Source organism: Canis lupus, chromosome 7, assembly GCF_003254725.2.
Source record: "Canis lupus dingo isolate Sandy chromosome 7, ASM325472v2, whole genome shotgun sequence".
Taxonomy (NCBI): Eukaryota; Metazoa; Chordata; class Mammalia; order Carnivora; family Canidae; genus Canis; species Canis lupus.
In genome coordinates this window covers 6,225,716-6,248,400 of record NC_064249.1, presented here as the reverse complement: position 1 = coordinate 6,248,400, position 22,685 = coordinate 6,225,716, and the positions used below count along the sequence as shown (strand labels likewise).

At 38.8% G+C, this 22,685-nt stretch overlaps 2 protein-coding genes and 1 long non-coding RNA gene across 18 annotated transcripts in view; 1 reads left to right on the top strand and 2 right to left on the bottom strand.

Moving 5' to 3' along the window:
- The window catches only part of LOC112648319 (membrane cofactor protein-like), a 31,724-nt gene extending 10,250 nt beyond the window's left edge, over positions 1-21,474 (bottom strand). For 3 of the 4 annotated variants that reach the window (XM_049112059.1, XM_049112060.1, XM_025429780.3), the window contains exons 1-7: positions 21,340-21,474; positions 16,281-16,460; positions 15,853-15,952; positions 12,566-12,651; positions 11,464-11,661; positions 4,745-4,927; positions 1,813-1,860 (exon numbers count right to left, since the gene is read on the bottom strand). In XM_049112059.1, coding sequence (XP_048968016.1) covers positions 1,813-1,860; positions 4,745-4,927; positions 11,464-11,661; positions 12,566-12,651; positions 15,853-15,952; positions 16,281-16,460; positions 21,340-21,457 — 913 coding nt within the window. In that variant the 5' untranslated portion in view covers positions 21,458-21,474. The remainder of the gene's footprint in view (positions 1-1,812; positions 1,861-4,744; positions 4,928-11,463; positions 11,662-12,565; positions 12,652-15,852; positions 15,953-16,280; positions 16,461-21,339) is intronic. The other variant, XM_025429784.3, reaches the window with a different exon arrangement.
- The window catches only part of LOC112648316 (complement receptor type 2-like), a 152,762-nt gene that overhangs the window by 27,435 nt on the left and 102,642 nt on the right, over positions 1-22,685 (bottom strand). The window lies entirely within an intron of this gene.
- The window catches only part of LOC125755390 (uncharacterized), a 76,728-nt gene that overhangs the window by 17,105 nt on the left and 36,938 nt on the right, over positions 1-22,685 (top strand). For 6 of the 10 annotated variants that reach the window (XR_007411782.1, XR_007411780.1, XR_007411778.1 and 3 more), the window contains exons 4-8: positions 11,390-11,510; positions 14,096-14,492; positions 17,185-17,232; positions 19,278-21,561; positions 22,288-22,414. This is a non-coding gene — a long non-coding RNA (uncharacterized LOC125755390). Of the gene's footprint in view, positions 1-11,389; positions 11,511-14,095; positions 14,493-17,184; positions 17,233-19,277; positions 21,562-21,782; positions 22,064-22,287; positions 22,415-22,685 lie in introns of those variants that run through there. The other 4 variants (XR_007411775.1, XR_007411776.1, XR_007411777.1 and 1 more) reach the window with 4 other exon arrangements.

Below are 22,685 nucleotides of genomic sequence, written 5' to 3'. Positions count from 1 at the left end.
TGGTTAAAATAGTAATAAAATATAATAAAAGCTTATCTTTTATTAACATACAGAATGGTCCAAATATTTCTGAAAAGGTGTTCCTGCCACATATTAAAACAGATCATAGTTCTGTTAGAGTGGGGAGAAAAAAAGAACAATTCAGTGCTGTCCTGAGAATTGTCAGAGTCCAAGGAAACAGAAAGATGACCAGAAGACCTATGAATTTAATGACAAAAAAAGTGGCTCTTGAAAATTGTTGGAGAGAGGACAATTTACTCAACAGATGTCCCTCCTTGGCCACCGGGTGGGGGTGGGTGGAGACAGGAACGCTGTCTCATTCCATGCACCATAATGAATTTCAGATGCACCAATGATTTAAATGCAAAGACTGCAATCAGAACTCAGGGTTAAAATGTTTATAAAGTTGTAGCATGGGGAAAGCCTAAAACTTTTATAAGGAAGACACAACATGTGTAGCCATTAGGGAAAAGATCATTACATCTGCTAATCCATCTATCTATTGATATAAAATAACGACACGTGTAAAAGAACACTAACAGAATAGCTAACCAAATCAATATGGTATACATTTCAAGGTCATCACTGAAGAGAATGGCAGTAAATCTAAATACAACCCCCCATATAAGACATTAAATGGAAAAAGTGCAAGTTTCAGAAAAATATATACAATATGATGTCAATTTTATTTAAGATAAAAGAAAAGATGTCCAACTATATGTATAACTACATATCGAAGGACGTTGATGTACAGAAATAGACACCCTAAACTATTAACTATGATTAATTCAGTTAATCAACTAGAGAGAAAAAGAAGGGTAATTCTTCACTCTGTACACTTTCACAATGTTTGAAAATTTACAGGGGAACCCTGGGTGGCGCAGCGGTTTGGCGCCTGCCTTTGGCCCAGGGCACGATCCTGGAGACCGGGGATCGAATCCCACGTCAGGCTCCCGGTGCATGGAGCCTGCTTCTCCCTCTGCCTATGTCTCTGCCTCTCTCTCTCTCTCTCTGTGTGACTATCATAAATAAAAAAAAAAATTAAAAAAAAAAAAGAAAATTTACAAAAATATATTTGTATGCCACTCATGCAACAAAAAGTTATAAAAAGCAATCTAGAGGTGCCTGAGTGGCTCAGTCAGTTAAGTATCTGCCTTTGGCTGAGGTTCCAGGGGTGGAACTCCGCCCCCATCAGGCTCCCTGCTCAGCAGGGGTCTGCTTCTCCCTCTCCCCTTCCCTCTTCATGCTCTTTCTCCTTCCTTCCTCCTCAAATAAATAGATAAAATATTTTCAAAAAAAGCAATCTATAACCAATTGAATACAATAAAAAAAATCTTAAAATAAAATTGACTAGTGAAAATAAGGCCAAAAAGCCCCTGAAAAAAAATGTTCACTTCATATTAGAAGGGTTTTAACTTATAATAACGAGCTTTCACAAATCAACAAGAAAAATATTTTAGAAACCTAATTTCAAAAAATGAGCAAAAGGCATGGATAAATCAATGTAGACCAAAAATGTTCAGCTTCATTGGTAACTTAAAAAATGCAGGGATGCCTGGGTGGCTCAGCAGTTAAGCATCTGCCTTTGGCTCAGGGCATGATCCTGGAGACCCGGGATCGAGTCCCATGTCGGGTTCACTGCATGGAGCCTGCTTCTCCCTCCCCCTGTGTCTCTGCCTCTCTCTCTCTCTCTTTCTCATGAATAAATAAATAAGATTTATTTTAAAAATGCAAATTATAACAAGATATAACTTTGCACTCATCATCTTATAAAGTTGTTAGCAATATAAGCAGGAGAAAGAATTACTGAACCTGGATATCTTGAAACTGGAGGTTTGGTTGGATGAGTAGGCTTGAAACCTGGGAAAAGAAATTTGATTCCGTTCACCAGCCTTATCAATATAAAATTATGGATTTAATTTTGATTTTTTATTTTTAAAAAGGATTCATTATTTCTCAAAATGAAAAACACACATGCTTTCGAAGCTTTGCAATTCTACTTCTGGGGATTTAACCTAATATATATCTGCGTAAGTACACAAGAACATTCACTACAGCTTTGTATTTTATATGGAAATCCTGGAAGTTAACTGATAATAAACCATAAAAATAATGTGTTCAGAGTAAACACACATATCTTAAAAAAAAAAAAAAAACATCCAAGTGGTATCATACTACATAAGACATCTTTTTTCTTCTCTGCCTAGTATTTCTTGGGCTTTTTAAAAAAATATTTGCACATTTAGATATGCCTTAACACCATTCTATGTTGCTGATCTTTTGATAAAGACTTTCTCAATTGATGATAAAAAAATGACAATCCCATGGAGAGTTTTGATTTTATTTTTGAAAAAGATCCCTGTAGCTTCTCCTCTCCAAAAGCTTTTTCTCATGATTCTTCCAAAAACTAAACTCTATCAGTTTTTTATCTCTTATGAAATGTTTATGGTTCAACTCCTTCAAAAGAGCATATCAACAAACATAGTATACCACAGTGTGTATACCCACCAGGACCATGTGAGTAAACATGGATGGGTCAAGGAATATAAATTTCACATGCAATCTTATTTTATCAGCCCACCAAAAGAACCATTTATTTCCCCTAAGCCTCACAGCACTCAACTAAAGTACACAAGGAGGCTATCTGGTACTAGGTTTATAGGAATTATAAAAAGAAGTGTTCTCATTACCATGTTAACATGCATAATTCTTCCAAATCCTTTGAGATAGTATGGCCATAGGAAATATACAAACAAATTAAAAGCCAATAATCATTATGTGTTTGAGGTCAACACCTTCATGACATAGGAAATTAGAGTCCACAGAAATGAAGTTATCTGAATAAGCAGAGCCAATCAAAACCGTGAGTGAGGTCAGCCCAGGCTAATGCTCTTCCCACTATTCCTAACATCTCCTTCTTTCTGCTGCAAAGAGAGGCCAGAGACAGCAGCACTGAAATCAGGAATATATTTCCTTCCATCATAGTAAAATCATCTTTCAAGTCTTAAGTAGAGTAGCTGACAAGCAGTCTCTGAAAGAAATCTCCATTTCATTTCAATTAATAAAGATTTTTCCAGGCTTTTGGTTGCTATGAAATTTAGGTGCAGTTGTCAAATAAAGATGCCCAGTGAAGAAAAAAAGAATAATTGTATGAAGCAGGAAGGGATGGGGCTGGAGGAAAACATACAGGTCTTATTCTGGAGACAACAGAAATTTCCCAGTTTAAATTGTGCTACATAGGACACCTGGGTGGCTCAGTGGGTTAAGCGTCTGTCTGCCTTCGGCTTAGGTCATGATCCCGGGTCCTGGGAATGAGCCCCACATCAGGCTCCCTGCTTAGGGGGGAATCTCCTTCTCCCTATCTCTCTGCCCCTCTCTATGCTTGTGTGCTCTCTTTCTCTCTCTCTCAAATAAAATAAAATCTTAAAAAAAATATACCGTGCTACATAAAAAAACAAAAACTAAGCTGATTGCAGTCCAGCAATTGAGACATAGTCCTGGACCAGGAAGATACCCTGAAGGAGCTAACAGATTACATCACTTTTAAAAGGAATAAAACAGCAAATGCAATGACACAGAAAACATGCATGTTAAAAAACAGAAGCTATAGGCCTTCTTCACTAATATTAATTCGAGTGATCCTGTAAGTCATATAAGCTACCTTTAGGAGCTTCCTATATGCCAGGTACTGTGCTAAGTGCTAAATGCATCCCATTTGCACTTTATGTAACTTGCCCAGCTTTACACACCTGTTTATATCTGCAGACTACACCAAATAATTTTAGAATAATTAGATATAACAACTAAAATGACTATACACATATCCTTCATCCTTTCATCACTAAAAATGATGAATGAGTGTAAATCACATGAATGTAAAGGATTTTTGTAAAACATAAGCAGGAAAGTACTAATCTGAATGACTCAAAATTAGAGGCTTTATGGGGATCCCTGGGTGGCTCAGTGGTTTGGCGCCTGCCTTTGGCCCAGGGTACGATCCTGGAGTCCCGGGATCGAGTTCCGCATCAGGCTCCCTGCATGGAGCCTGCTTCTCTCTCTGTCTGTGTCTCTGCCTCTCTCTCTCTCTCTCTATCATGAATAAATAAATACAATCTTAAAAAAAATTAGAGGCTTTACATTGGGAGAAGTTGGTACTGAAAAACACAATGATGTAGAACCAACAACTTGGGAATTACTGCTTTCATTTCATTTATATGAATTATACATTTTATTGTTGACCTATAAATGTAAAAATTTTCATGTTTCAATTCACTCTAAAAGTGGCTGCTATGCATTCTTATACATAAAAATACTACACCAGGGGCACCTGGGTGGCTCACTCGGTTAAGCATCTGCTTTCAGCTCAGGTCGTGATCCCAGGGTCCTGGAATAGAGCTCCATATCCGGCTCCTTGCTCATCAGGGAGCCTACTTCTCCCTCTCCCTTTGCCTGCCGCTCCCCCTGCTTGTGCTCTCCCTCTCTCTCTCCTTCCGTCAAATAAATAAATAAAATCTTAAAAAAATACTATACAGGAGAAATTTATATACCTGACATGTTAAGACTTAAGACCCTATGAAAATATACAGAATCACAACATAGAAATTATGTCATGTCTCTGTCATGGAAATAAATACAAGACAGAGTTAAATACTAAAATTTCCTTTTCTAAGTGATTCAGTATCACTGATATATAATGTCAAAGAAATAAAAACTAAAACAAAAAGATGGAAAAAGACATTTGTACCTTTAATACATTTTGGTATTTTAGGATCCCAAGTACTATTCTCACCACAGAACACTCTGTTGCTGCCATTAAGATAGAAGCCTGGGAGGCATTCAAGTAGAACCATTGCTTGGTAGTAATATTTTTCTTTGATTCCTGATATCAGTCTTCCATGTTCAATTACTGGATAGTCACATTTGACCACTGAAAAATAGAGAAACTCTAGAATTAATGGAAAGCTACTTTAGCACAGGATCAGAAAAAATTGTGCAAAATAATAATTCCCAGTGTGAAGAAAAATACAAGGAATGAAAGGTAAGATGTTAATTAAAAGGGAAAAAAACTACGTAAGAACCTGGTATATATATGTACATTTTAACTCCAGGGAAATGGATTTAGAAAAATCTAGTAACTATTTTCCTCCTAGAGAAGACTCACATTATAGTTTATTGGCTTTCCTACATTTTTTCCCATTAGTGACAAGTTTTGAGAAATGTCTGACCGCCACATACACATTTGGGGTAAGTTCAAGAGCAACTTTTGGTCATCGTTTGCTCTAGGGATTTTTTTAAAGGTCATGCTGACACTGACTGCAGTACCCTGCTTTCCCAGGAAAGCAGGAAACACATACTCTTCTGAGAAAGGAATACTTGAGCTCAAACTTAAAAGTCGAAAAGCAGGTAGTCATGCACACATATGCAGAAAGGTCGTTCTCAGGAAGCAACAACATACACAAACGGATTTGCAAGAAATGGAAAGGCCAGTGGACTTAGGGCAGCATTTTCCAAACATCTTGGCCTGCAGCCTAGAGATCAAATGGCACATTTTACCCTGTAAACCAGTATGTGAGCACGCAGGCCTGAAATACAAGTTAGCCTCATGCCAGTGGACTCTGCTCAATTTCCCATTCTACTCTGCTTCTTACCAAGTAAACTACTGGTCATGACCTGATAGATCGCTCTCAGGATCTACTAAGGGGCTTGGCAGAATTTGGAACCAAAAACCAACACCACAGGGTTGGGGCAGGGACTACAACAGAACATCCTAGGACGTTCAATCTGACCAACAGACAAGGGCCAGAAAGAGGAGAGCCTTTTCAACCAGAGGACTGCTCTTCCTCTGTTCCCCAGGGTTCTGACTTTCCATCAGCTCTCATTCCCCTTCTGCCTGAGGAACTTCCTGTAGCAATTCCCATGGTGCAGGTCGGCTCATGACAAATTTCCTTGGCATGGGTTTATCTCAGAAGGTTTCATTTCATCACCTTCAGTCTTGAAAGATTTCTCCTTGACGGAGAATTCTAGATTACGCGTTTTGGGGTTTTTCCAGCATGCTAGCAGATACTGTCTTCCAGTCTCCACTGTTCCTCAGCACGAGTCAGCTGTCACTCTTACTTGGGGGAGGACACTGTGACATGTGTTTATTCTCCCCTCTTCCTGGCTGCTTTGCCTTTAACCTTTTAGTTCTACCATGATGTGTTTAGTTCAGTGGGGGTTTCTTGGTAAATTAGAACAATGTGTTTATCCTGCTGGGGTCAGACTTCCTTGGTTCTGTGAGGTTATTGTTTTGGGACAAATGTGGGTAATTTGGGGCCAATATTTATTCAAATCACCTCCATACTGCTCTTTCTCCTCTCTTTCTGAAGCACCAACAGCACGTATGTTGACTTCCTGCTCCCCTTCCACGGATCTGTAAGTCTCTCTCTTTCTAAGCATTCATTTCCAATCATATTCTCCTGACGTCAGGTTCACCGATCTTTTCCCTGTCGCGCTACACTGCTGTTAACTGCACTAATGGTTTTCCTTATGTTTGCTAGACACAGTTTACATACAGTAAAACTCACCCTTTTAAGTGTACAGCCGTATTAGGTCTGACAAACGCAAATAATCATGCAATCACCACAGTAAAGACACAGAAGAGTTCCATTACCCCCCAACATTTCCTCATGCCCCTTTGTAATCAACCCTCCCCACCTCCACAACCCCCTTCACCAACCAGCCAAACACTGATCTGTTTTCTATCTCTATACAGTTGCTTTTCCAGAATGTCATAATGGGACCACTGCCCCTGAGTATGGCTTGTTTCACTTAGCATCATGCATTAGAGATTCATTCCCGTTGCTGCATGGATTAGAGCACACTCCTTTCTATTGCTGAGGAGTATTCCATTGTGTGGATGTACCGCGGTTGTTTATTCACTCACCAGTTGAAGGACAAGTGGGTTGTTCCCAGTTTGGGGTGATTATAACTAAAGCAGCTGAATATTCTCACACAGGTTCCTATGTGAGTATGATTTTATTTTATTTTGATTGATGAATCATATGGTAAGTTATTTGTTTTTGATTTCAGTCATCCTAATAGATGTTTAGTGGTATCTTTTTTTGGTTTTAAAATACATTTCTTAAATTACTAATTATATTGAGAAACTTGTCACATACTTTTTTGCCGTCCATATATCATGTTTATTGAACTAGGTCTACTCAAATACTTTGTTTGTTTTTAAAAACTAGTTTGTTTTCTAATTATCGAGCTTGAGAATTTTTTATGTATCATAGATAAAAGTCCATTATCAGATAGGTGCTTTGCAAATATTTTCTCCCAGTCTACTGCTCACTTTTTACCCATTATTTTAACAGTTCTTTTGTAGACCAGAAGTTTTGAGTTTAGAACATGCAATTTTCTTTCTTTTTTTTTAATTTTTTTTCTTTCAAAGATCATGCTTTATGGGTGGTATTTAAGAAGTCTTTGGTTAGGTCACAAATATTTTATATGTTTTCTTGCCAAAATTGTACAGTTTTAGGTTTTACATGTAGTCTATGATCCATTTTTCCTCTAAATTTTATTTATTTTTAATTTTAAAAATTTGAATATAGTTGACACACGTTATCTTAGTTTCAGGTGTTCACCAACTCTATATGTTATGCTATGCTCACCACAAGTGTGGTCACCACTTGTTACCACACAATATCACTGAGTACATTCTCTATGCTGCACCTTTTATTTCCATGACTTATTTATTCTATAATGGGAAGTTTGTATCTATCACTCCCTTTCACCCATTTTGTTCATCTTCTACCTCTCTTTCCTTTGGCAACCATATTTTCTGTATTTATGGGTCTGAATTAGTTTTGTTTGTTTCTTCATTTGTTTTGTTTCTTAGATTCCACATATGAGTGAAATCATATGATATTTATTTGTTTCAGTCTGACTTATTTCACTTAGCACAGTATCCTCCAGGCCTATTCATGTTTTCACAAATGGCAAAGTGTCATCCTTTGTTATGGCTATGTAAAATTCCTCTGTGTGTGTGTATGTGTGTGTGCATCACATCTTTAGTGATTCACCTATTGATAGACACTTAGGTTGCTTCCATATCTTGATTATTGTAAATAATACTGTAGTAAACAGGAGTGCATATATCTTTTCAAATTTTTTTTTCTTTTTCATTTTCTTTGGGTAAATAACCAGTAGTGGACTTACTGGATCTCTATGATCCATTTTGAGTAACTGTTGGATTATGGTGCTAACATTAGTCAAGGTTTCAAGGTTCCTTTTTTTTTTTTTTTTTGGCACATGTATCTCTAATTGTGCTATACCATTTGTTGAAAACATCGTTTTTCCACTGAATTGTTTGTACACCTGTACACCTGAAGAAAATCAACTGGATATATTGACAAGCATCTAGTTCTGGATTCAGTATTCTATGCCATTGTTCTATATAGCTATGCTTTCACCTATACCACATTGTCTTGATTATATGCCTTAAGTATCCTTTATATAGTTTTAATATCAGGTAGAGTGAATCCACTAATTTTTGTCAAAATTGTTTTCACTATTCTAGTTATTTTGTCTTTCCATATAAATTGTAGAGTCAGTTTGGTTTATACAAAAAGTTCTGCTGGGATTTTTATTGGGATTTTGCTGAATTTAGATAAATTACAGAGAACTATTATATTGAATCTTCTAAACCATAACTAATGTATATCCCTTCATTTATTAAGGTTTAATTTCCTTTAGTAGTGTTTAGTATATTTTAGCATTAAAATATTACATATATATTGTTAGATTTATACTCAAGTATTTTATGTTTTGGAGCTACTGTAAATACTTCTTAAAATTTATATTTCTAATGGTTTATTGCTATTATACAGACATATAACTGTCTTCTGTACGTTGATCTTATATTTTGCAACCTTGTTAAAACTTAGGTCCTTGGAATCTTCTACATAATCAAGTCATAAGGAAACAGAGACTTACTTTCTTATTTTCCAACACGTATGCCTAATTCTCTCTCTTGCCTTGTAGTAGCTAGGACATCCCATACAATGCTGGATAGAGTGGTGAGAATGGACTTCCTCCTCTTTTTCCTACCTTGGGGAAAATTAGTCTTATTTACACTTAGGGAATTAAGTATAACGTTAGCTCTGAGATTTGTTGATGCCTTTTATGATGAGATAGTTGCTTCCTTTCCATTCCTAGCTTGTTGAGAAATTTTATCCCAAAAAAGATCAATTCTGTCAAGTGCTTTTTTTAAACATCTATTAAGAAAGTCACATTTTTTTCTTATCCAGTGTCTTGATCTAGTAAATTACACTGATTAATTTTTACATTTGAATTCTTGCATTTATGAAATAAATATTACTCTGCTATGATGTATTATTATTGTTATATAAGGCAGGATTTGCTTTGTCAATATTATGTTGAGAAGTTTTGATTCTGTGTTCATTAAAGATATTGTTTGTAATTTTCTTGCAAAGTTTTTGTCTGGTTTTGTCATAAGGATAATGCTGTTCTCATGAAAGGAGTTGAGAAGTATTCTCTTTTCTTATATGTCTTGAAGAGTTTGCATAGACATACTATTTTTTATTTCTGAAATGTTTGTTAGAACTTTCTATGGAGGCCATCTGGGCCTGCAGTTCTCATTGTGGGAAGGTATTTAACTAAACATTCTATTTCTTTAATAGATATAAGACTATTCAGGGGTGCCTGGCTGGATTAGTGGGTAAAGTATGTGACTGTTGATCGTGGGGTTGTGAATTCAAGCCCCACATTGGGCACAGAGTTTACTTAAAAAAAAAAGATGATGACTATTCAGGTTATGTATATCTGAGTGAGCTTTGGTTGGTATTTTGTATCTTCCAAGGAATTTGCCTATTTCATATATACGTTGTCAAATTTATAGGCACAGTTGTTTTCATAATATTCCCCTATTATCCCTTAAACATCTGTAGGATATTTAGTGTTGTCCTCTTTTTCATTCTTGATACTGATAAAGTATCCTCTCTTTTTCTTTCAGTCTGGCTACATCGTTACATATCTTATTATCTCCAAGAACCAGGTGTTGGTTTCATTAATTTTCTCTTTTCAATTTCATTGACTTATTTCTATTGATATTATCTCCTTCTGTCTCCTTGTTTGTTTGCTTTTTAAAGATTTTATTTATTTATTCATGAAAGTCACAGAGAGAGAGAGGCAGAGACATAGGTAGAGGGAAAGCAGGCTCCCTGCAGGGAGCCTGATGCAGGAATCGATCCCAGGACCCTGATCATAACCTGAGCCAAAGGTAGATACTCAACCATTGAGCCACCCAGGTGTCCCTCTGTCTCTTTGTTTTGAGTTTAATCTGCTCTTCTTTTTAGAAGCACAGATTATTAAGACTTCTTTTTTTCTATCATAACTATTTCATGTTATGAATTTTCCTCAAAGCAATGTTTTTGTTGTAACAAATTTTGATATGCCATGTTTTCATATTTATTCAATTCAAAACACTTTCTAAATTCTCTTATGAATTCTTCTTTGATTCATAGGTTGCTTAGAAGTGTCTTGCAAAAAAAAATAAAAATAAAAAGTAAAAAAAGAAGTGTCTTGCATAATTATCAAATATTTGAAGATTTTCTGGGTTATCTGTCTTGATTTCTACCTTCATTCCATTGCAATAAACAAATGTATTCTGAAAAATTTCAGTTTTTTGAAATTTGTTAAAAATTATCTTGCTCGTTTTACAGAATGTTCCATGTGCACTTGAAAAGAATAAATATTTTGCTGTTATTCAGTGGTTCCTTTCTTCCAAGAGTAAAATCCCTCTAGTGCCTCCTTGATTTCGATCACTCTCCAGTGTCTTAAACATGGTTTTTATTTATTTATTTTTTTAATTTTTATTTATTGATGATAGGCACACAGTGAGAGAGAGAGAGAGGCAGAGACACAGGCAAAGGGAGAAGCAGGCTCCTGCACCGGGAGCCCGACGTGGGACTCAATCTCGGGTCTCCAGGATCGCGTCCTGGGCCAAAGGCAGGCGCTAAACCACTGCGCCACCCAGGGATCCCTTAAACATTGTTTTTAAAATATGTTTTGTCCAGAGCTTATCTCTTGGCAGTGAGATGGTTACTCTTTTACAATTTACTCTGTAGCCAGAACTCTCATATCTTATAAGAAAAAAATTTTCTTATTTTTAACCCAGTATGTGTTGAATTTTTGGGTTCCTTCAAGCAAAAAAATTCCCAACTCATGCATATACACAGTCCACCATGTGAACTAGAATGCTGAGAACATTTGAGATGAGGAGCAGGAAACTCTATAATTGGAACTGATTTCACTCGACCTGTATTAACCTACATTGGAAGTCAATTTACCAGGAGGAGGCACAGATGACTATTTTGTTTACTTACAGATAAAACTATTTACAAAATGTTTCCAAATTTACAATTTACAAATGAAGAAAGAAATAAATGGAAATATCATTACCTTTACACTGAGGAGGGCGACTACTCCACTTGTTTTTCTCAATACAAGTAAGTTCTCTTTCTCCAACAAGGGAATATTGATCTGATCCTTTTAAACGATTACAACTAAAAGTAATTAATTCATTATATTCAAAAATAGTTCTGTGGCTATTGGTGTGTTTTCCATTTTTTATTTTTGCAGGTGGTTGACAGTAAATCTCTTATAAAGGAAATTAAGAGAAGAAATAAAGGAAAGGTGTTAAGAGAGCCTTATAAAGTCCTATGAGCTACCTTCAGTAATTCATTAACATAATTTCTATAGGCTAGCTGTGAATCTAATATCTATTTAGGTTTCTATGAGAAAATGTATTATTCCCAAATTCAAACCATACACAAATGAATTTTTAAAACAAAGTTCATTTTCTTGAATACCTACATAAAATACTTATTATTACTTTATAAGGCCATGCTAAGTTTTGTTTTAGTCATTATTAAAGGTACTGAAAATTTAATGAGAAAATTAAATATGCTAAATTTATTAAATAATTAATAAATATGCTAAATTAATATGCTTGTAATTAAAAATAAAATTTACTGATAGCTGAGAAATTCTTGAAATATTTAAATACATCAATTTGTATTTAACATATATATATACATATATATATACCCATTTGCTAAATGAGTGATTCACAATAATACCAAGATATTGTCTTTCTTCACTTTCATCCTTATGAACATAACCATGAAATTTTCCAAGGCTACAAATTGTGTGATTTCACAAGAGACTGAATTCAGATATCCTTCTTTAAGCCAGATATTCAAGAGATTTGCAAAAATGTAAAACAATGGGACTACTTTCAGTATTTGCTATGGAAGATTTATTTTTCATAAAAATGTGTTGCATATGTTAACATGTATTGAGCTTACTATTCCTAAACATGAATGAATGATAATTTTTAAAACTTCTCATTTTTTTATTCCAATATGATGAATATCAATAAACACAGCCCACATAAAGAAAAGCTCTTTGGGATCTTTGTCAACTTAAAAGCTTAAAGGGGATCTGAGGCCTAAAAGATTGAGGCTTGCAGATCTAAATTCTAAAATGAAAATTTACTTACTTTCACATTGTGGGAATTCATCACTCCAATACACCTCATCTCCTTGAAGGTTGCAAGTCAAAATTGCTTCTCCTTCTAAGTGATAACTGAGAAAAGAAAAACTTTATATTTTCTCTGTTAGTTAACAAGATGCACATAAAAATGAAAATTTTAATACTGTTGCTTTACTACACAACAATAGTTTGAGGGAGAAGTTTCTTAAATAACATTATATAGTGAAAGTGCTAACCATATCTACAATTAATTAGAGTTTCTACATTTTGAGTACTCATTGACCAAAAGCAAAGATGTCTAAATAAATCTGCCATATACCTGTCAGTCTGGTCTCTTTGCTATCTCTAGCGATCACACTACACATTCATTTCTATGCTTATGTTCACACCATTCTTCTCAGTAAAATCAACAACCAAGTAGAGAGATTAGGCCCTAGAGCTTGCCTGTCTGGATCTGAGCCCCAGCTCCATGAATCACTTTGTATTTGAGCTCAAGCAAGTCCCTAAATGGTCCTATTACTCAGCGTCCTCATTTATGAAAAGGGGATAACACTGCATACTTCATGGGACTGTTTAAATGATTAAATTAGACTAGCACCTGACACATAGTGAGTGCTAGCTAAATTTTAGCTCTTGTTAATATTTTGTAGGTAAGAATATTTTTCTGGGTCTAGCTCAGGAATCTTACTCAATGAAATTTTCTCTTGGGTTTTAAGTTCATGGTATACTCTCTTCTCCTGCTAGACTCCTACTGTAGTAATCATGAATAATTCCATTTATTCGCTACTTCTCATTTATTATTTTGCTTTGACACCTCTCTGTATATACTGTGTTTCTTAACAAGGCTACAACTTCTTTGAGAAGAGAATATGTCTTAAGTGTTTGGTACCCCTCAAACTGCTTAACGAGCTCTCTCTATATAACTACCAACTAGATGTTCCAATATTTTTACTTGGTCAAGGTAAAAAAATAGTTGGTGAAACTGTTTATATATTGATCCAGTTGCCTTTTTTCTACACAATGGTATTTAGGAGAGGATTCTGGTAAAATGGCAGAGTAGGAAGTACTAAGAATCTATTTCCCCAACCAGACAACAACTGCAAGGACAGAATCTGCCTGATGGAGTTATTTTGGAACTCCAGAGTCTGTTAATGGCTTGTAATTTCTAAGGAAAGACTTGGACAGGTGAATTGCATTGATTTCAGTCACTATCATCTTAACACAGTGTCAGGTACGCATCTCCAACCCACTGCAGGCAGCTGTGTATTTGTTCCTGGAGCAGCTTAGAAGCAGTTTTAGGAGTAAGGGGGGGAGGGGCAAAAGGGACCCTGTCCTCCAGACATTGAGGATCCGTGCTGTTATCATTGAATTCTGCTTCTAATCACAGAGAAACAGTCAAAGAAGTGGGCAGCCACTCTCATCATACCTACCCTGACTCTCGTAAGTCCCTTTCTAACTGTCTGAAGTGACTTCCAGGGCATTTAAACATCCAGTGCTCTTTGTTCCTCACTTCATTTTTCACTTTTTCCCCTCTCAGGAGCCAGACATTAAAAACCAAAACATTGAACAAAGAGAGAATCTCAAAAGTAGGAAGAGAGAAGAGAGTCATCATCAAACAAGGGGGGATCCTCAATAATAATATCAACAGATTTCTTATCAGAAGCTTTGGAGGCCAGAAGACACTGGGAGAGTATACTCAAAAAAGTGCAAGAAGAAAAAAAACCATCAACCAATAATCATCTATTTAGCAAAGCTATCTTTCAAAAGTGAAGAGAAAACTAAGACTTTATAAATAAACAAAAGCTGAAAGAGTTAGTGACCACTACATATCCCCTGCAAGCAATAAGAAATGCTCAAGGGAGTCCTGCAAGATGAAGTGAAAAGATATGAGAAAGTATATTGAGCCATATGGAGAAATAAATATCTCACTAAAGGTAAATACATGAGCAATTATAACAGTTTATATTATTGTAACAATGGCTTATGATTGCAATTTTTTGTTTTCTTTATAACTTAAGACTGATACATTGAAAGAAAAAAAAAGAAATATAAAACAGTATTACTGTAACTTCAGTTTTTAACTCCAAATCTTGCTTTCTACAGAACTTAAAGGACTAATTTAAAGAACTATTAGTTTATGTTTTGGGACACACGATGTATAAAGATGTAACTTTGTGTAATAAACAACCAAATGGAGTGGGGATGGAGTTATAAAGGAGCAGAGTTTTTGTATGTTATGAAATTAAACTGCTACAAATTCAAATTAGAGTGTTATAATTTCAGGATGTTAAATATAATCCCCAAGATAACCACATAGAAAACAGTCATAGAATATACACAAGAGGAGGGACACCTGGGGGCTCAGTGGTTGAGCGTCTGCTTTTGGCTCGGGGTGTGATCCTGGGGACCTGGAATTGAGTCCCATGTCGGGCTCTCTGCATGGAGCCTGCTTCTCTCTCTGCCTGTGTCTCTGCCTCTCTCTCTATATATATATCGCATGAATAAATAAATAAATAAAATTTTTAAAAAAGACAGAGATTGGTAGAATGGATGAAAACACATGACCCAACTATATACTTGCTTAAGATCCAAAGACAAAAACAGGTTGAAAGTAAATGAACTAAAGAAGATATTTCAGCAAATAGTAATCAAAAGAGAGTAAGGTTGACTATACTTTTATATCAGACCAAATAGACTTTAAATCAAGATATTACAAGAGGCAAAATACATTATATATTAATAAAGGGTTCACACAGTTAGAAGACTTAACAGCTGTAAACATTTATGCCACCTGATGACAGACCATCAAAACATATGAGGCAAAAACTGACAGAATTGAATAAAGAGATACACATTTCTACATAATAGTCGTTCCTGCTAGTTGGAGACTTTAGTACCCAGTTCACAGTAATGCACAGAATAACCAGACAATACAAGTAAGGAAATGAAGACAGTATTTCTGTGAGTCTTCCTTCAAATGTGAGAGTTGGCATTTTAAATAGGGTGCACTTTGTCAATAATTAAATTGCTGTGATTACTACATTTTGATGCTTACAATAAACTTATTATTAGATATAGTAAGTATTAGACAATTTTGCTTTCCTTCAATATAAATTTCTCTGAATTACTTAGGCATCTTTTCAGTCTCTATAAAAAGCCCAAGGGTTGTATGGCAATAAGTGTGACTTGTCACATAGAAAGCAAATAAAATCCACTTTCTGGGAAAGCTTGAGAAACAAAACAAAAAAATGGAATTAGTAACATTTACCTTATTTCCTCTAAGGAGCAACTTACCCCTCATCACAATGAAAGTGAACTTGATCATTAAATCCCGAGGTGAAATTTGGGAAAATGAATTCACCATTTTTGAGTCTTGGATAATTACATTCTTTCTCTAAAATAAAAATTTTAAAATTTGTTTTTTTTTAACACTGATTTCAAAACAGATTTAAATCAAAATCAAAATTTTGCACTACTCTCTGCAATTAATGCAATATTATTCTCTATAACTAACTGGTGCACAAACTTAAAATTCACATTTAACCAGATAAACAATCACCAAGAAAAAGATCCCCTACGGATTTCTCAAATACTGGAAAGAGTACTGCTATCTGAAACCAATTTTCACATGAGAAAAAATCTTGCTATAAAATTTATAAAAGTCTCCAGAGAAAGCAAACACACACACACACACACACACACACACTTTTTTGTTCACTTACTTGAACAACCTTCTGGGATAGGGAACCATGAGTGATTCTTCTCACAATAAGTCGAGACAGGAAACGTAATGTAGTACCCTGGATTACACTTATAAAATATTTTCTCCCCAACTGCATAATAGTTTTTAAGGATACTCTTCAGCGTCATAGAGTCATATTTTGGTGGTTCACCACAGGCATCTAAGGATAAGATAATAAGAAAATGAGAAAATGTTAATGTTTTATTTTATGTATTTTTTAAAAATATGTAAGTATTTACTTCATTCACCAGCCAAGGACTGTGGTCTGGCAGTAGGTAGGTAATACAGCATAAATGGAAAGACCCTTGGCAAGATTTTATTAATTCTTAGATGCTTTTACCCAGGTGGTGGGAGTCGTGGAGGATGTCCCTTGCCTTAAATAACAGCCTAATAGCTTTTTATTTGATGGGGAATAAGTTGAATTTTCTTGCAATGATAGATTGAAGAGACAAAAAAAAACCCCAATGTTTATAGTCTTAAAAATATATATAGGTATGCAACCTTCCCCATTTTTTTCCTAAATTCATTTCAAAACTCGCCTTGCCTCTAAGAAGCCTTCTGTAGGCCATAGCACTCTGCTCCAATGACTATTCCATAGTCTGAAAAAAACAACGATAATTTGTTACTTTGGGCTCAGTCTCCTCACAGAAGGCAAGTTCCTAGAGGTCAGAGATCATAGGTCATCTTTTTCTACTGCACTCTGTACCCAGTGGAGGCTTCAGAAATATTAGAGTAACAAGTGATTAGTCCATATTCAATTGCCTCCCTGAAACTATACCCCATAAGGTTAATGAGGTTAATACTACCAGAAAGTTATATCTCCCCCCCCCATTTTTTTTTAACATAGAACTATGTCTCCCTAATCAGATATTGTATCTTTTCAGACCTATCAACAAACTGATGAGCTGTCTCTGCAGAAGCCTGGAATCAAGGTAAGCGGATATGGCTCTATTCCATGAATAAGCAAGGTTGTGCATTCTTTACCAGATATAAGGAGTCTAAGACCCAAAGCAGGTTATACAGGCTTTCAGCACAGGACCATAGCCTCTGCTCCTGTCCTAAGATAATTTCCTGAGGTCAGGGGCTAAATTTTGCCTCCTTCTGATGCTGAGCATCCACTTCAAAGGGAACATGGGATGTATGCGTATATGTCACTAAGGTACATGCTCCATCTACCTCATGGATAAGACCCTGCCATTTTCATCAACATGTATATAACCTAACCCCTATGATTATTAAAAACAAAACAAAACAAAATTTGTTCTCTCCCCCTTTGGAGAGGATAATTTCAGGCTTACTCTCCTGTCTCCTCCATTGATTGCCTCTCAAACTTTCCTGTAAGGATGTAAGACATCCTTACAGATGTCTCTGTAAATGGCTTTGCTGTGTACCAGGAATTGGGTTTGGTTCTAGCCACACATGCTCCACTTGGAAAATGTCATGCTCTCTCAAATAACATAATGAAACCAGAGTGTGACCCCTTGCCCAGCAAACAAGATAGATAGTTTTCACACATGCTCAGCAAACATAACAGATGGTCTTCACAGCTCGAATGTCTGATCTACCGCTCTAATTCTACCTTTGCTTCAAGTTCACACCACTGCCATTTCTTCTCTAGAGTGCTATCAGCGTTTCTGAACAGGCCCCCTTACCTACCTTGCCACCTTTCATTCATTTCATGTTTCACATTGATGCCAGAGTCACATTGATATGACAGTGACCAAAACTCTTCCAAGTCAGATACCTTTTGATGACTTCCCTAATGCCCTCATGACAATGCCTAAGGGCTCCTTACTTATCATGGCTAGCTGTCTTGTAAAGCCTGTCCCTATCAGGGCTCTGCTCACTCTTGCATAATATTCTCAAGCCCTATTCGATTCCTTACAGTGTCCATTCAATTGCCTAAACTACATCAACACTCCAGATCTCCCTGCATCATTTAACTTCAGCTTTGACCAGAGATCCCACATTCCTCCCACCCCACTCATCTTTCAGTTTCAGTGACATGCCACTTCTTGTGGCTCTTGACATCTCTTATCAAAAAACTAGCTGACGTGTCCTCATGATGTTCCATTTACTTCTTCCACAGAATGCCTCATAGCCTAAGTCGTTATTGTTTGTACTCCCTCTGAGACTGTTACCTTCTGAGGACCACGTATGACATATCACTGCACGTGTAATGCCCAGCGCCACAGCTGAATGAGTGCAGTTAGCAGATCTTCTTAGACAAAAACTCAAATTCTTTTCTGCTCAGCCAATGTCTTCCAGAGAAATCACCAAATCATCATTTTTGTCTTTGTTGTTTTATGCCTCTCCTCAAACTTTTTCATTGGTTGAATGACAGCTCTTTCCCTTTATCAGAGTATTTGATTTCCCTCATGTCAAAATATTTATGTTTTCTTGTTTTATCATGGACTCAATATCCATTTCTGCTATTATTACAAACAGTATTTAACATTATCAAAGGAGAACTCCAAATAATGGGGATTTTTTCCCCCAAGTACGGTAACCAAAGATTCTACATCTTCTTTCTTAAAACAACAGTGGTCATATTATAATTTTAGCAATAGCGAACCTTCAGCACTACCTGTGTACCATTATTTTAAGGGCAATTTAACTAACTTCATACTCATCCTATGAATAGGATACTATTTCCCCCTCTGTAAGATGAGCAAACTAAGGCACAGCAGCTTAAGTAATTTGTCCAAGACAACATCCCCAGCAACTAGGCAACAGTGCTTCCCACCACACTCATCTGAAACCCTCCCGTGCTTCCACCAACACACTTAGCGATGTAGTCCTCAAGACATGGTCTTCTACTGAGTCTGGAAAAATTAAAGCAACCCTGGTTTCGATTCGCTATGTGTTAAGTCAAACAAAACGGCTCAAGGTGCCCTGAAAGAACAGATAATAACGTCATGTCTGAATTTTAATGATGGTGATTGTTCATTGCTGACTATCCTGTTGCTCTTCACAGTGTTTGGCTCTGTGATCTAGTCCTCGGGCTCTCTCTTGCCTCCCTTGTCCTCCTGCTGCCACACCGGGTAGCTCTGCAGTCATCGAATGCCCCAGCCATGTCATATGTCCAAGCCTCTGATCAATCACACTGCTCCCTCTGCTCTGAACACCCTTCCTTCCTGCTCAGCTGTGGCTCCTGCTCAACCCCTGACTTCTTAACACTGAACCCAGTCAGCTGCTCCTCTAGCAAGCATTTTCCACTTCCCCGGGAGGCAGTGCCCAGTCCCCTCCTCTTGGACTGTCCGCAGCATGGATCTTTCAGTCACTATCACAAGTTTTTGTGTTTAATAGTCCCCCTGGCTGACTCCATTCACACATGCAGCCCTAACACCAAGCACAGGATGTCCCTTGGAGGGGCTAGGCAAAACATCTGGTGATCAAAGGGCCACCGCAGTCAAACAGAACACCATGCTGAAGAATACACTGAGATGCATCTAATATTGAAAATAATCATCTTTAAGTTTCACGCACTGGAGAAAGATCTGGCCATGCAATTTCTTCTGTTGCCTATCTCCCAGTATTCTGGTAACCTAGCAATTGGCCAGTTAAGGACTGATCTCTCTGCTTTATAATCTGCAGAGAAAGGAGACCAAGAAACTGCCCTGTAAGCAAGCACTTAGGGATCTTGGCTTCTTCATTAGAGAGAAAGGAAAGACCTAAAGACACCACTCACAACAGGAGATGGTGGGTTTTGTCCACCGAGGCAGAGACTCCTTCTGGAAGAGTAGGACTGGTCCCGAACTGGACAAATGTTCCCTTCTGCGATCTCACGCAGCTGGCAACTGAGTGCCTTGGAGATGGCGAGCCTCCAGGCACAACACTGTCTGCTTACAAACCTGCTTCTGGGCGTGGGAGCTGCTTCAAAATGGACATGTGTATTCTATTCCCATTACTTCCTTGCCCGACATAATGAAGCCTCATTTGGGCTTTCTCTAATTTCATACCTATCCTGATTTTACCTGTGAACCTGCAACTTCCTTTTCCGCATTCCTAAGTATCTGTGACCTTCCAATTGTCACCCTATTCATTGTATTTCCTCTCCTCCAAACAATATTCATGGTCTCCTTCATTGTTAGCTCCATGGCTAACCTCAACTTGATCCTTTTCAAAAACTTTTCTTTTTCTTTTTGCTTTCTTTTTATTGCCACTGGCCCCTACCCACCAGTAACAAGCAAGAGGAGAGTATTGTGGGCACCGCAGAGTCTACATAAACAGTAAGAGACAGAGCCTTTCTGACATCAGCTGCCCCGCCTTAGCTTAGGCACCACAGAAAGGCCACCCTAAACCTGGGTCTTTAAAGAACCTTTCGCTGGTACTCTATATAAGCCTCAGCTGAATATTATATTTCATTTTCTGATACTTAAAAGTTATACAAGACTGTTGATACTGAGCAAAAAGCTGGGCATTTTGAATGACAAGTGTGACAAGACGGAGAGCTCTCTGCATTCTAGTGGGGAGAGCAAGCAGTTTGGCAAGAGTGTCTCCCCATCAGGGAGGGATCTGAGCTGGAGTGTGTGTGTCTGAGATAGGGTGGTCAGAGAGGGGGTGACATGTGACATCTCAATTGAGCTTGAATGAGAGGAAGGAGCCTTATATACAAAGGGCGGGAGGAGAATATTGCAAGTCTGAGGGAATAGTAAGTACAGAATCCCACAGAGGAAGAGTTTGGCCAGTTTTAGTGAAAGATTTTCTCTGCCTTTAACTAGTCCTTGTTAAATGCTATCGGAGAATCAAGCTCCTTTCCTCCAGAGCACTTCTCTTGGGTTATGTATTCGCTAGCAGTATGTTTTGTCTGCCATTGTCAATCAGTCTTAGCATCCTTGTCTTGACTGCCACTGTGTGGGTTCTAACAGTGAGCAAAACAGTTTGTGCTTGTATTTGTGTGCGTGCAAACAGATCAATAGTGAAATCAGGATCAGGAGGTCAAGGACGCAAAGCTCCAGGGCCCTGGGTACATCCGGCCAGCTCCCCAGACCCGCTCCAGCTGAGGGCCAGAGGGCATAACCTCTCCAGGCTCTTACCACAGTTTAGAGAAAGCAGGAGCACTGGGGCCACCAAAAGGATCCCGACCAAGCGCCAAGAAAAGCGCTTCTCCGGGCAGCAGGGACAGCAGGTGCGCGGTGCGCGGGACGCCTTCATCTTGCAGGTGCCCAGCGGGAGCCTACGAGCCGGCCGGGAGGACTCCTCCCCGAGGACTGGCACCCCACGCCACAATCCCCCCACCCCAGGTTATCCCCCGGCAGGTGCGCAACGGCGGGGCGTGGCCAGGGCGAGATAGGGGCGTGCCCAGGGCGGAAAGTGGGCGGGGCCCGGCGGGATCGGGGCGGAGCCTGGGCGGGGCGTGGGCGGGGCGTGGGCGGAAGCGGCTCGCCTTCGCGGAAGGGGCGGGGCCCGCGGGCGGCCGGGGGCGGGGCCGGGCCGTGGGACCCAGAGGCCTCCGCGGCCGGCGCGCGCGTGCTGGCGTCGCGCCCCCGGGTCGCCGGGCCCCTGGGCCTCGTCCCGCGGCGACCCCGTGTGCGCGCCGAGCGGAGGCCCCCGGCGGCTTCGGGAGCTCGGCCAGCGCGCCGCCCGGGCTCGGGAAGGGCGGGAAGGGCCGCGGAGCGGGCGGGGCCGTCGCCGCCGTCGTCCGGGGCCGGGGCGGAAGGGCGCGCCGAGGGGAGAGCGCGGAGCCCAGGCAGCGGGGTCGTCGAGGCGGCGGAGGGCGGCCTCCTGCCCGCGGCAAGGGAGCGCTTCCCTGAGGAGAAGGTAAGGGCGGGGCGCCCGGGGGGGCGGGGCCCGGCGGTGGACGCCGCCTGCAGCCCGGGGCGTGACCCCGGGGACCCCGGAGACCCCGGAGACCCTGCGTCGGGCGCCCTCGGGGAGCCTGCGCCTCCCTCTGCCTGTGTCGCTGGCTCGCTCGCTCCCTCCCTCCCGCCCTCCTTCTCTGTGTCTCTCATGAATAAATAAATAAAATCCAAAAAAAAAAAAAGTTGCTCCGCAGGAGGGAGACCTTTTCTGGTGAAACAGCCTCTCAGTGGAAAATCAAGCGGGGAATGAAGAAAGACTACATTTCAGTGAGATGAAAACATTTTCCCAACCATTTCTACTACTTTAGAGGTTGGCTTTTGTTTCTTTCTTTTTTTTTTTTTTTCCTCATGACTAAATTAGAAGATGGGATAATACACCTGCTGTTTGGTTTCCTAGTTACAAAAGCTTGATTACATTTAAGAATTGGGGTTTTACTGGAACTTTCTTTCAATCAGTAAAATATATACCTGGGGTTGATCAACCATTCTAAAAATAATTGAAGACTCTCACATTGATTTATTTTCATTTGAATCAATTAAGGCTCCTCTCAAAAGGTTCTGAGCCCTGTTCCCTATTTTTC